This window comes from Sander lucioperca, chromosome 6 (assembly GCF_008315115.2).
Source record: "Sander lucioperca isolate FBNREF2018 chromosome 6, SLUC_FBN_1.2, whole genome shotgun sequence".
In the NCBI taxonomy this organism is placed as follows: Eukaryota; Metazoa; Chordata; class Actinopteri; order Perciformes; family Percidae; genus Sander; species Sander lucioperca.
The window spans coordinates 36,483,720-36,498,719 of NC_050178.1; the positions used below are offsets into that span (position 1 = coordinate 36,483,720).

At 36.9% G+C, this 15,000-nt stretch overlaps 1 protein-coding gene across 1 annotated transcript in view; it reads right to left on the reverse strand.

Moving 5' to 3' along the window:
* Positions 1 to 4,629: 4,629 nt before the first annotated feature.
* LOC116038071 (CD276 antigen-like) overlaps positions 4,630 to 15,000 on the reverse strand; it is a 14,630-nt gene continuing 4,259 nt past the window's right edge. The window contains exons 2-3 of the mRNA XM_036001918.1: positions 5,242 to 5,586; positions 4,630 to 4,940 (exon numbers count right to left, since the gene is read on the reverse strand). Coding sequence (XP_035857811.1) covers positions 4,645 to 4,940; positions 5,242 to 5,586 — 641 coding nt within the window. The 3' untranslated portion in view covers positions 4,630 to 4,644. The remainder of the gene's footprint in view (positions 4,941 to 5,241; positions 5,587 to 15,000) is intronic.

Below are 15,000 nucleotides of genomic sequence, written 5' to 3' on the forward strand. Positions count from 1 at the left end.
AACTTCTAACAACTAACCCCTGATAGACAACAACCAGCGTCTGCAGCAGTGTAGCTTGAAGCTGAAGTTCTCAAACTGGGGTCCAGGGACTCCAAAGGGTCCTTAAGGGGTGTCCAGAGGGTCTCCTACAAAATAAAAGCTCATCTCACTGCAACACATTAAACACTCTGCACTGTTTACATCTTTTTAATACTAAGTCACTAAAAATAAAGTACAGTAGATACAATTTGAAATCAACTTTGGTCATTGCTCTATATTCATCCAGGTTTTGGACTTTGGACTGGGCTTTAGACTTTTTAAACTCTTCATCCAACACAACACCCTCACTTCTCCACTGTTTATCTGCATGTCCAGTATGTTGTAAACACACACACATGTTCTCCAAAACCTGGAGGAATAAATATAGAGCAGCAGAGTGGTGTCTAGATGTTTCAGGTCGGGGCTGCTGTCTTAGAAACTGACCCAAGAAAGGAAAATCACTTTTATTCTTTTTACGCAAGTTTCAGCTGAAAAAAACTGTCACGCTGCAAAGAATAATGTCAATATTTACTTTTAATACAAGATTTCCAGTAGTAAATTTGAATACATTTAAATTGAAATTACATAAAGGCACTATATTATCGCTTAACAACATAAACAGTGCAAGAACATAGTAAGGTGTACTGTACAGACTTTGTCTTGTCATATTAAAGTAAAAATACATTTGAGCTAATCATTTTTGGGGTTTTTTAGGATACATTTTTTGGCATTTCTGCTTTTAAAAGATACACAGCAGAGAGAGGGTATGACATGCAGCAAAGGGCTCTGTGGAGGACCAAACCAAAGTCACTGTGGTGATGACTCGGCCTAAAGTACCGGCTCTACCCGGTGACCCACCAGGACACTTTATTCACTTTCTCACTGAGTTAGATAAGAAGATCAATACCACATCTCAGCCTTAAAAAGGACATATTATTAATTTTCATCTTTTTTGTCATATCTACAATGTTATGATGTTTGATTGTCATGTTAAACGTGGCCAAAACTTCAAATAATGAGAAACATATTTTAGAGAAATCCCCGTGAGCTAAAACGTTCAGATTTCCAACCGGTTGTGTAGCATTTGGTTTAGAAGCCTCTATTGGTGATTTTACACAGTACAAAGTCCTGCTATATATATACTATATACTGTTTAAAGAGAAAACAAATGTAATAAAACACAATATAAAAAGGTAAAAAATATTTAAAAAATAAATGAAGTCACCTTTTTTTGCACAATATTTCACACTTCACATCACCACAGCAAACTTTGTAATTTGGTCTGAATACAAAAATACAAGACTTCTAAGAGCATCATCATGTTGATCTGGTCCTCTCTGCTCTACACACCTCTGGAACAGGAATACTGTACAAGTCTTACAAACAGTTACACAATCAACTAGAACTGCAAGAGAAAATCAATGAGCCTATACATTGTGATATAACACAAGAATAAAATAACTGAAAACTAAATAAATGTTTCCAGCAACACAGACATTATCAGTGACTTTCTTCTATCATTAATAGATGAAGTTCATCTGGCTCTGGAGTTGAACCTGCAGGAAAAAAGACAAAACAATATTAAAGAAATTAAATTAATCTTTCTTGATCATATTCAGGCTGCACAATCACAGTTTTACCACTAACACATCATTTATTTTTGGTGTCTGATCTACACAGATCTGCCCCAAAATGCATTCTTTTCTGTTTGGAAATAAAGTTAATGTTAATGCACAAACATGAACCAGAATATCAGGTGCACTTAGAGACTCCTACTGCTTTGTGTGTGTTGCTGTTTAATTAGAATAGAGTCCTACATCAAATATATTCAATCATTTTAAGAATAGAATAAAATGATCTTGAGTACATTATAACATCCTGTCGTATGAATTTAAGCAGTCCCATCTTTTCACTCTCAGCTTCACACATATGGCTGTAAAACTAGAGGCCAGAGTTCAAACACACATTAAAAACTATGAATTAAAAGTAAAGTTAACTTTTGGTTGGTTACTTTCAAAAACAAAAACAAAATGCAGATGCATCTCTCAACAACATCAGGCAGTGTGCACACTCAGATTTAATCTACTACAGACTGCTGATATTTCATTAAGAAATGTGAAACTGACACCATGGATGAGTTCAAAGTTTTCATCATGTTTGTTCAGATGCAGCAGCTAGATAACAAGGTGGAGACCAGGCTCCAGTCCTTAAATGAGAGGACATCTTTAACTGGTTCATCAAAGTACTCACCAACAACATCAAGCTTAATGTAGAATTCTTGATGTTTCTTAATTAATGGAAAATAACATCTGTATTCTCCACTGTCAGCCCTCCTCGTATTTCTGATGATTATGGAGGCGTTGCCTTGTTTCAGTTTATCTGGAAAATGTGAGACTCGATCTTTGAACTGCTCACTCTGACCTGGACGCTCGTCACTGTAAAGATGACCTTTATCATACAGGAACACAGTCTTCAGAGAATCATCAGTTGTCTGAGAAACTTTCAGCCAGAAAAATACTGTTGACCGAATGTCCTTCTTGGTCCAGAGGGAACAGGGTAAAGTAACATCACTGTCTTCTTCTACTTTGATGAGTTTTGGCCCTGGAAGATAAAACGTGTTAATCAATATGTTTACATGCAGAGTCATCAATTAGTAATTATTAAGGCAGTTTTACAAGAAGTTTAGTTTGTAGTCTAATTTCAAAGCTTGTAGTGTATTATACTATTATTTACATATACATCAAATACAATAAATACTTTTAAGAATAATTAATTAAAAATGAAATGATCTCCAGTACATTATAACATCCTATAACAGTTTTATTAAAGAAAATCCAACTGACTTGATCCTACTCTGGTGTAAATACCAACAGAATGATTAATGACTGAAGATAAAACAACTGCAAAGACTCTGAACATGAGATTCATATAAATAATCTGTTGTGTTGTCTGCTCATCATGAATATGTTGATACAATTCATTATTTTAACTTACCTTTATTACAATTGAATGTGCCGTAACCCTTGCAATGAAGCACAGCTAGAACAGCAACAACAAGAAGAACAATGAGAACTAAAAGAACAATCACTCCAGGGGTGAACCCTGAAACAGAAGACAGAAAGTTAATGTAAGACTCAGAATGTAACACAGATCATATACAGCAGATTGGATATCACAGTCTACACAAAGAGAACAACTACTAATTTCCATTACTTAAATACAAAAAAGACATTTGGACCATAACTTGAGGCAGAAAAAGCACTATGTTGTTGCAGAAAAATTCACCAGAAGGCTGAAAATGAAGTGTGTGATATGCTCAAAATGTATTATTATTATTATTATTATTGTTTTTTATTACTATTTTTTCAAACACTAAAAGTGGTACATGCACAAGATCAACTGGCCACAAGAAATAACATAATTATATCCTAAATCCCCCCTCCATACATCTCAGACCTGCCTGAACACTTTGTACTCCTCAGCTGTAATTTGAACTGTCCCAGCATTCAGACTCAGCACCATGGGGGCCAGAGCCTTCAGCTGCTCTGCCCCTCGTCTTCCTCCTCACATTCATCAACTGGACTCTCTTCATCAATTCAAATCACAACTTCAAACACATCTGTTTAGATACTCATACCCTACATAACTTCCTCCATGTCCACTTTGATTTGATTGATTTCAATGTTTTTAATTGCCACCTTGATTTTACTATATTTGTTGTACATTAAATAATGTTTTAATTTATGTTTATTAAGGTGTCCGTGGGTGTCTTGATTGGCTTGATATTATTATTATTATTATTATTATTATTATTATTATTATTATTATTTTTACTAGGCTACTGCAGCAAACAATGTATAAGTTATTCATGTGAATCTTTTAGTGGTGGTATAGACTGGTGGAGGTACCTCAGTTTAGAGTTTACATTCCTCGTTTCCGAGCCCCTAAAACGGAGACATTTGGAAACTCTGCTGCCCCCGTTTGGTTTGAAAACTCCGGGGCTGCTTTGTTGTCTGACCGGGCACTTTTATTTTTGTAATTTTATTACTTTATTTATTCAGTAGATTGAGAACAATTTCTCATTTGCAACAACAACATGTCACATTCACACAGTTCCACATTCATACCTGCAAGTCCTGCCCAGTACAACCACAGTCTGATCTGCTGGCCACTGTTGGGGTTAAGGGTCTTTCACTTTTCCCCACCCAGTTTTTATCCTGCCTGGTCTGGGGATTGAACCGACGCCCTCCCAGTCACAAGCTCTCTTCTCTAACCTTTAGTTCACCACTGCCCCACAAACGGAGACCTTTGGAAAAAACTTTTCGTTGTCAGACGTGTTAAAATGGACAGAGATTAGTTCTGCTACTGGAGCTGAAACTCTTGTGTGGATGGAGATTGTGTTTGTCTCACAACGCTGCTTAAAAATGAAAACCTAGTAGTGTGGATGTAGCCTCAGACACAAAAAAATGACCCATATCCACCAGGAGGTGGCGCTATAATCAAGGTGAAGGTGTTTTGGCCAGTAACTGAATATAGGTGAATCTCATGATACAGGCCACACCCATTTCCACCTATACATTTTGCAAATATATAACACATAAACAAAATAATTAAAAAATTAAACTATCACAAAGGAAGAATCTCACCACTGATATACACAGAGGTCTCAGCATGAATCTGATGTTTGAGTTCCTCCTGTGTGGCTACACAGCGATAGGTGCCGGTCTTGGTCACAGTAGTTTGGAGGGTGATGTAGAAGCTGCCTTCTCTTTCTGAGTCCTGTGTTACTTCAGCATGAAGGTTGTTTCCATCACTGTCCTGCAGCTCTACTTTAGGTTTTGGATTGCCATTAACTTCACACTGCAGCAGCGCCCAGAATGTTGTTACATCAAGTAATGTCACAGATGGTTTTGAAGCTGCACCTGTGAACAGAGCAGAAAAAAAGATTATATAAAACAATAAGACCATTAAAAATGGAAATGTTGATTACAGTGAGAGAGAAACAGAAAAGCTCAATAAGCCAATTACACATTGTAACGTTGTTGAACACTTAACTTTTTCCAGTAGGAGTCAGATTCTGGTTCTGCTAAATTTGTTTTGTTCTATAACCATATACAAAGTTGTTATAATAATATGTTATAATAACACTATTTCTACTATTAAAGACTGCTGGAATTTCAGAGAATGAGCGAATATCTTCAACTGTTTAATGAAAGAACTCACCAACAACAAGCTTAATGGTGAATGTTTGAGGTAGCTGAAGATGAGGAAAATAACATCTGTAGTCTCCGCTGTCAGTCACCTTTGTATTTCTGATGATTATGGAGGCGTTGCCGTGTTTCAGTTCATCTTGAAAATGAGAGACTCGACCTTTGAACTCTTCACTCTGACCATCTAGACCGTTGTTGTAATGACTGCCTCCATCATACAGGAACACCTTCTTCTGACCATCATCTTTCTGAGCAACTTTCCTCCAGTCAAAGAGTTTAAACTCAATGTTCTCCTTGGTGCTGAGCGAACAGGGTAACACTACATCAGTCCCTCCTTTCACTTTGATGACTGCTGGCCCTGAAAGATAAAATCATGTATTTATCACTATGTCACATGTCACCAGAATTATTCCACAAGTTTTGAAAAGTTTAGTTAGTAATTTCTCTTCCTCCACAATTATTTTAATACATGTACTGAATTTGTAGAACTATGTATTTAAAATTTGATTTTATTATGTATTTTAAACAATTATATATATAATATACTACAAATAAGACTACAGCTGAAATTATCAGCCGATTAATCATTACTTGAGTGACAGAACTATTTTGATCATTTCAGTCGTTTTAGTAAAAACATGTCATGTTTCCAGCTTCTCGAGTATGAGGATTTATCTGCATTGAGTACTTTAACTTTTACTTTAAGTACCTTTTCTTTTACTTCTACTCAAGTAATATTTTTAATGGAGCACTTCTACTTGTAACAGAGTATTTTCCCAGTGTGGTATTAGTACTTTTACTAAAGGATCTGAACACTGGTATGTTGTATGGATCAGCTGATTCTGACTTTATGTCTGTGACATCCTCCTGATGTAAAACATTTCCTCATTTAGAGTTGTGATAAAGAGTTTTTGAGGAAGAGGAATCACGTCACATACACAACTCTCCTGTAGAAATTAATCTAAATAACAGTGGTGGAATGTAACTAAGTATAATTACTCAGCTGAAATGATTAGACCATTAAACACACAACTGTTTGGATCCTTCACACTTTCTAAAATGGGAGGATTTTTCTGCATCAAATAATTTTACCTTAAATACTTTAAGTACATTTACCTGATGATACTTACATACTTTTATTAAAGTAATATTTTCAATGCAGGACTTCTGCTTGTAACATAGTATTTTTACAGTGTTTTTACTGAAGTGAAGGATCTGAATACTTCTTCCACCACTGATAAATAATAACAAAGTTAGGCATGTTTAGCACGTAAAATGGTTTAATGTGTCACCCTGCAGCAGATTCTGGGTAAATGCTAGATCAGATCTGCTAGACGTAGTTAGGTTTAGGCATGAGGAGTGGGGATTGGTCAGGGTTAGGGTAAGAATAACAGGGTAAGCCAATCAGAGGCAGAGTAAGGCAAAAAATAAGGCCGGCCACGAGGCACTTCCTGTGACATCTAGCGGATCCGCTCTAGTATCTATCCAGATTCTGAGCTCGGGGGTTTCCGGTTTCCTCCCTCACCCAAAAACTTTAAAAAACCTGAGGTCATCTGTGAGGAATATATACTGTTTACTACAATAGTATTGGCCTAGTTGAGAGTGACAGATAAAGATTATTAGGAACACCTGTAGATTTCTTGTTAAATGCAATTATTTAATCAACCAATCACATGGCAGCTGCTTCAATGCATTTAGGGTTGTGGTCCTGGTCTAGACAATCTCCTGAACTCCAAACTGAATGTCAGAATGGGAAAAAAAGGTGATCTAAGCAACTTTGAGCGTGGCGTGGTTGTTGGTGCCAGACGGGCTGGTCTGAGTATTTCACAATCTGCTCAGTTACTGGGATTTTCACGCACAACCATTTCTAGGGTTTACAAAGAGTGGTCTGAAAAAGGAAAAACATCGTGTGCGGCAGTCCTCTGGGTGAAAATGCCTTGTTGATGCTAAAGGTCAGAGGAGAATGGGACTACTAATTCCAGCTTTCACTCAAAGCTTTCCTCGGGCTGCTTATTGGATGAACTGCTAGAATTAAAATCACTCACTACTCACTATAGGCCTGGGTCAAAATGGGCAGGCCCGGACCTAAAATGGGTGGGCCCAGGCCCACCCGGGCCCAATGGTAGCGCCGCGGGTGAGTAGAAGTATAGATACTAGGGTTTGAAAAGACTGCTGTAGAAGTTGAAGTATCAACTCAAGCTTTTTACTCAAGTAAAAGTGTAAAAGTACTGGTTTCAAAACTATTTAAAGTATGAAAGTAAAAGTAATGCTAGGGGGGAAAAATGCCATTAAGGACAAAAGCTTAGCCCGCCCAACAGGGGCCTATAGACTAACCCACCTCCACAAGAAAAGGAACACCTTGTTCAATTGTATTTGTCTGTTCTGTATGTTCAAAAATAGAAAATAAAAAGTTGATCTAAAAAAAAAAAAAAAGGAGCACAAGGCGACATTAAAGAACGGCTTGTTTATTGCTAAGGCCACAGGGTCAAAATTAAATAATTTATTAAAAATGTAATAACAATAACTTATAACAATAACTTATTTCAGGCTGAACCTGTGTTTTTCAGACAACGGCAGCTACAGTCTGGTGTTAGAATCCTCTCCAGTGAAATACAGTCACACTTCTACACCGTTTAGCTGTCAGCATTTTAACTGTTTACTCCAGCTGCTAGCTAACAGTAGGCTAAGGTTACCTGCTATCATAGACTCTAAATTATTAATTAATTAATATTAACAGTCTATGCCTGCTGTCGAGTGTAGTGGTAACTAGCGTCCCATGCGGCGATGTTTCAGTTCCCTCTAACGTCCATTTTCGGAGCATCAGAGAGAAGCGCAGGTATTTAAGTAGCACCTAAATAAGGCACCGAAATCCGCGTTGCTATTTGGTCCGGCAGATAACGGTCATTCAGGCACCTGTGCCGTATTAGCACCGGGTCTGTGCAGGGGCGATGGATCGCGTACAAACCAATAGGGTGTCGGAATGGTATATGTTTATACTTCTCATCCAACCACAATCAAATTCACTCTATCCAAATGGCACGATTTATCTGGATAGGTTTTTTTTGTGTGTGTGTTTTTTTGAACGATGACAAGCCGGAATGAAAACAAGCCGAACTGAAATAGGAGTAACGAGGCTATTTTTAAGATGTAAGGAGTAGAAAGTACAGATAATTGCGTGAAAATGTAAGGAGTAGAAGTAAAAAGTCTGCTGTAAAATAATTACCCCAGTAATGTATAGATACCCAAAATTTCTACTTAAGTAAGGTAACATAGTATTTGTACTTTGTTACTTGACACCTCTGCAAATAACCACTCGTTACAACCGAGGTATGCAGCCAAGCATTTGTGAAACCACAACATGCACAACCTTGAGGCGGATGGGCTACACCAGCAGAAGACCCCACCCATCTCCACTAAAAATAGGAAAATGAGGCTACAATTTGCACTAGCTCACCAAAATTGGACAGTTGAAGACTGTAAAAATGTTGCCTGGTCTGATGAGTCTCGATTTCTGTTGAGACATTCAGATGGTAAAGTCAGAATTTGGCGTAAACAGAATGAGGACATGGATCCGTCATGCCTTGTTACCATTGTGCAGGCTGGTGGTGGTGGTGTAATGGTGTGGGGAATTAGAGTCCGGATCAGGCCGAATATTTCTGTCCGAGCCCGGCCTGTGTCCAACAGAGCCGTGACCGAATGCGGCCCGAGCCAGACAGGCATTAAGAAATTTGTGTCCGAGCCTGACCACAGCCCGACATAGTTAAAATCTCATTTTTTTCTCATACTAATGACACATGTAGGCTACGTTTTTGTGTGGAAAGCTTTTTTTAAGCAACTGTAGGAAGGCATTCGGAAATGTCAACAGATGAGGCATCAGTGCACACGGGGGAACAAGCGCACGTTAATAAGCGGTTAAAATGTTCAATGTGTTAACCTTTCCTGCTTGCTTCTTTTCCGACTGTGGTCAGAAATCAACACAGTCTCACTCCCTACTCATCAAATGTCTGACGCATGGTCAAGGACCCCTGGCGTTACGTTTCAACGAAAGAGGTGTACCCGTTGAGTTATTTTTCGACGAGGGGGTCCGTCAGATAGATATTCATGTTAATCCCTCACCGTCGGATATTGACGAAAGAAAAAACACGAAATCTGTGACAGTTTTATTATTGGTATTTATAGCCCAATTACAGCTGTTTTAATCAACATTTATTCACCAGATCTTATCAGGGTTTATATGTATTTCTTTTAATGTTATTATTTTGGTCTATTTCGGCCAGGGAAGCTGGGTTGCTTTTTTGTTTATTTATATTTCTAAAACTATTACGCTACATCTATCAACATTTATTTAGATGTTATCATGGTATTCATTTCTTTATTTTAATAATATTATTTCGGTCTTATTACCGGTGAAATATTAGAGTATATGCTGTAATACAGAACATTACGATATGATCCGAGCTAGACGCATTCAAAGCTGATATCCTACAATGCAATGCGGCCATTCATTCACAGAATCGGACAGCGATCAGCGTGTTTTTAACGCCAGTATCGCTTCAGTATACATACATATAATCAGTGGTTTTGTCACCAGCAACAACACGTTGCTCAGCTTTGTTCCAGTAAGTTATACACCATAATAACGTTTAAACGGATCCGCGGAAGTGACGTAGTAATTACCGTTCCTCGTCTGTGAAAGATGTACGTGAGAATTTACACAATAAAATACTAATAATGAAAAAATAGTGTTTTATGCTAAGCACTTTCATTTGCCTTATATATACACTATATAAAAACCTACAGTTGAGTGTTTACAAATACAGCCTAATGGCTTGTTTGACTAATTTGCATTTGTTTTGACTTGTACTGTTGTGAAAAACAACAAATAAACTATATACAAAGAGAAGCATTTTTTATTTTATTTATTAAAACGTTGTTGTAGGACTATAACAAACACATCGTTGGAAAGGTCTCAACCTGGAGAGTAACATATAGTCAGTCTGAAGAGGATACATTACTCCTGCTTTGAAATATTGACCTCTGAACCTTGAACCCAGTCCATCTTTGAAGGCTTGTCATTTCAAGTATATCTCGCTGCAGTCTGCGGGAAGGCTTGACATCAAGCCCCGCCCACATCCAAGTCAGCCATTTTTTTTGCTTACGTCATTCCCCATACGCTCGAACGGACCAAGTAACTAAATTGTGGAAATTTAATAATCCGTTATTAGAAGATGAAATATTCTGTAAGAAAATGAGAGCGTGGATTGAAGACTTTAATATTTATAATTTATCATCTGAAATAGTCCCATCCATACTTTGGGATGCAGCAAAAGCTACTTTGAGAGGACACATCAAACTATATTAAACAAAAAAGTATGTACTTGAAACAAAAAATGCATGAATTTGGGAATAGACCAGGTAAACTATTGGCACATTATTTGAAAAAGGAACAAGCTAATAGAACAAAAATGGCCATTAAAACTGAAAATGTAGTAACATACAAGCCATTAGAAATTAATAAACAATCTTTTGATTTTATAGTGGTTTATATAAATCAGAAAATATTTCAATCCCTGAGGCAACAACCTTTTTAGACCGTTTGGATCTACCTTAGGTTACAGTCTCAGATCGACAAAGCATTATTAAAAACTTGTCTGAGGAAGAGGTGTTTTCTGTAATTAAATCACTACCAGCAAATAAATCTCCCGACCCGGATGGGTTTTCTGGAGAATTTTATAAAACTTTCTGGCCACAACTTAAATTAGTTTTTATGTTAATGGTTAATGACTTCACTAGCCATAACATTCTTCCTGTTTCTTCCTGTTTCTATGAAAACAGCTAGAATCTCTGTCATATTGAAAGAAGGCAAAGACCCTCAAAGTTGTGCCTCATAGAAGGCCTATAAGTTAAGTTAGTTTGCTAAATTGTGACTATAAAATTATTACAAAACTGTTATCGAAGAGATTAGAATTAATTCTCCCAAAATTAATAAATTTAGATCATACTTGATTCACTAAAGGTCGTCACTCATCTGATAATACTAGACGACTGTTTAAAATCATACATTATCTGAACCAGGAAAAAACGCCTTCATTATCATTGTCTCTCGATGCTGAGAAGGCGTTTGACAGCTTAGAATGGGATTTTCTTTTTTAGTACTAGATACATTTAAATTGGGCTACAATTTCATTGAATGGATTAAAGCTTTATATGACACTCCAAATGCAACTGTCTGTACTAATAATGTGGAATCTCCCCCAGTGCACTTAGAAAGAGGTACCAGGCATGGCTGCCCTCTCTCCCCATTATTATTTGTTATTGCTTTAGAACCGTTTGCTGAGATGATCAGAACTAATCCTATGATAAAGGGAGTGACCGCAGGCACACAACATCACAAAATTTCTCTCTATGCCGATGATACTTTATTATTTGTTACTGAAACTATGTCAACTTTGTGCCTGGCTTTGGCAGATATTCAAACATTTTCTAAGACTTCAGGGTATAAGGTTAACATACAAAAAACAATTGCTTGCCCTCTTAACATTCCAAATGTGGAAAATGTTAAGAAGGAATGCCCTGTCTCTTGGTCAGTATATGGCTTTAAATATCTTGGAGTACAAGTGACACCCGCTTTAGACAAACTATTTAAGGGAAACTATAACCCTTTGCTGGAGGAATGCAAAAAGAAACTTCAGACTTGGTCTTTCGCCCACTGTCTCTTATTGGGAAAATTAATGCCATTAAAAGGAGTATACTCCCTAAGTTTATTTATGCTTTTAGTATATTGCCATGTTATATTCCCTTTTCTTTTTTTTTAAGTTAATTAATAGATGTTTAACACTATGTATATGGAACAACAAGACCCCAAGGATTAAGCTGTCCACTTTAACAAAACCATGTTTAAAAGGGGGATTAGGACTTCCAGATTTTTTATGGCACTACTGGGCTTGCCAAGTTAGACATATTATAAGTCGGAAGTTGGGCACTAGTTCTCTTTGGGTAGCACTGGAATCACTAACATGCTATCCATTGGAGATCACAACAACACTTTATGTTAACAAACTGCAGTCCCTGATGAATGTAGAGGGGTTCCCCCCTTTACAAGCCACATTGAAAGCTTGGCAGGACTGTAATAGGTATCTGAGCACAGAAGGTCATATAAGCAAAAACTCTCCTATTGCATTTAACCCCGACTTTCTAGCTCTCTCTCTCAAACTGACTTTCGAAATTGGTAACTTCATGGTTTAAAAACTTTTTCAGATATGTTTGATGAAGGCTCTGAGTCCGTTAAATCCTTTACGGCTATTTGTGCAGAATATAAATTCCTAGAACAGATTTTTTTTTAAATACTTGCAGGTTCTTCACATCATTGTATCTTTACGTAAAAAGGGACAACTTAGACTCTATCCCACTGAGCTGGAACAATTTATTATCTCTGCAACTCCGCTTAAGTGTAAGATATCTCACTTGTATAGAATTTTGTCTGAAAGTTCCCAGAACTCTTTTTCTTCTTTGAGAACAAATTGGGAATTAGAGCTTAAAAAGAAGTTTAGTGAAAAAGAATGGCTAACTCTGTGTACGGAGTTGACCCCACCTTTAACTATAAACATTAAAGTTAAGGAAACTAATTATAAATTCCTGTATAAATACTATATAACTCCAGTGAAGCTTAGTAAGTTTGATCATACAAACTCTTCTATGTGTAGGAAATGTGGAACTGAATTAGGAACATTCATGTATTTATTATGGTATTGTAAAGCTGTTTATTCCTTGTGGGAGAAGATTCACAAAGCAATTCAAGATATGTGTAACTGTACTTTTGAGTTATGCCCTATGTTATATTTGTTGAATTATGATGTGGAAAATAAGTTTCCCTGTACAAGAAAATGTGTGTTTACAATGTTTTCCTATTTTGCTAAAAAAATGTATACTTACTAAACGGATTTCCCAATCAGGACCCACACTGGATCATTGGCTGGAACAGATAATGGACTTGTTGCCCACTGAACAAATTACAAGTAAACGGCATTCAAGACTGCAAGATTTCTTATCCACATGGTCCTTAGTACTGAATTATATAAAGACTATAAAATGATATATATTTTTGTTTTGTCTTTGTCTTGTGTGGTTGTGTCTTGGAGTATGTCTTGTATGTTTAGTTGTGTGTGTGTGTGTGTGTGTGTGTGTGTGTGTGTGTGTGTGTGTGTGTGTGTGTGTGTGTGTGTGTGTATGTGCAGCAGAGCAGAGGTTAGCCTAGAGGCCCCTTGCTATGGCACGCAGTTCGTTTTCATGCAGCATATATGATATGATACTATTTCTAAAAGATAATAAGATAAAGCTGGTTAAAATGTAGTTGTTACGCATTAATGTCAAGTTGTACATAGCATAAAGGTGTTTAGGTAAAGACTGACCTGACTACTCAATATAGGGGAGAGATAATCATTGCAGTAATTTGTATTATACATCCTTGCAACTAACTAATGTTGCATAATTAACTATTAAGTACTTAAGACTAAAAAATGGGACTAGGAAACAGAAACACAGAAAATAAAACACCATACATGTATGTATGTATGTAGAGCAGAGGTCGACCTTTGACCTTAGTTGCGGCAACTGTTACCTATGACTCGCATGACAGCAGCTCGTTTCATACAGCAGAACTGATGCTTATGAATCTGGGCCTGTTAAGAATGCAAACCACCGTCTACACTTGTGTAAAATAAACAGTGAAAGTTAAAGCTAGACAACCCGTCCGCTGGCTCTATATCACTCTGGCAGCATGTGACAGAAGGGAAAGTTGCCTGTTGCACTGTGCATTCCATCAACAACTGGTTGGTAATTTTATCAAATGTCAGTCAACTTAAGCTACCCTGGTCTGAATTATATAGCACTAAAACTAGAATCAGCAGTTTGTCACATAACTATTTGGACATTTCACATAAAGTAGTAGTATGGGGCTTTTATTTAAAGTTACATTAATGTCAAGTTGTACAAAGGAGAAAGGTGTTTAGGTAAAGACTGACCTGACTACTCAATATAGGGGAGAGATAATCATTGCAGTAATTTGTATTATACATCCTTGCAACTAACTGATGTTGTTAACTTGTTTCTTGTATTAAGTACTTAAGACTAAAAAATGGGTCAAGGAAACAGAAAAACAGAAAATAAAACAACTGCGTGTGTGTGTGTGTGTGTGTGTGTGTGTGTGTGTGTGTGTGTGCGCTGCAGAGCAGAGGTCAACCTTTGACCTTAGCTGACTACTGCATGCTAGAGGCCCTTGCTCTGTCAAAGGGAGAACTAGTCTACTCCAAGAGAGATCTTCCAACATTGATAGATGTTGTAGATTTAAAAAAGACAGAACATTGTATAACAATAATAGAAATACAAAGTCAAACAATATCACATTTGGACATACGAATTCGTAAATAAAATAGCAGTTTGCTTAGAGGGCCAAGCTTCCTATATCTTTTTCTTTTTTAACTATCTCTTATAGTTTTCTTAAATCCTCTCTTTTCTAGTAAATAACAAGAACCTTGTTTGAGTCAGAGTTTTGAGTTGCCGTTCCAACACCCTTCAGGGTCTTTTCAGTGATACTTTTACAGGATAAAAAATTGTGGTCTTAAATTCTTAGTTTCTGCTCTTAAGTGATATATCATTTGTTGGTCATTCAAATACATACATACATAGTTGTCAGTTGCATATTGCGTTGTATAATTAATTATTATTATAAATAATTGAGCTCAGGTTGAAATGCAGATAACATGAGACCAGAGTA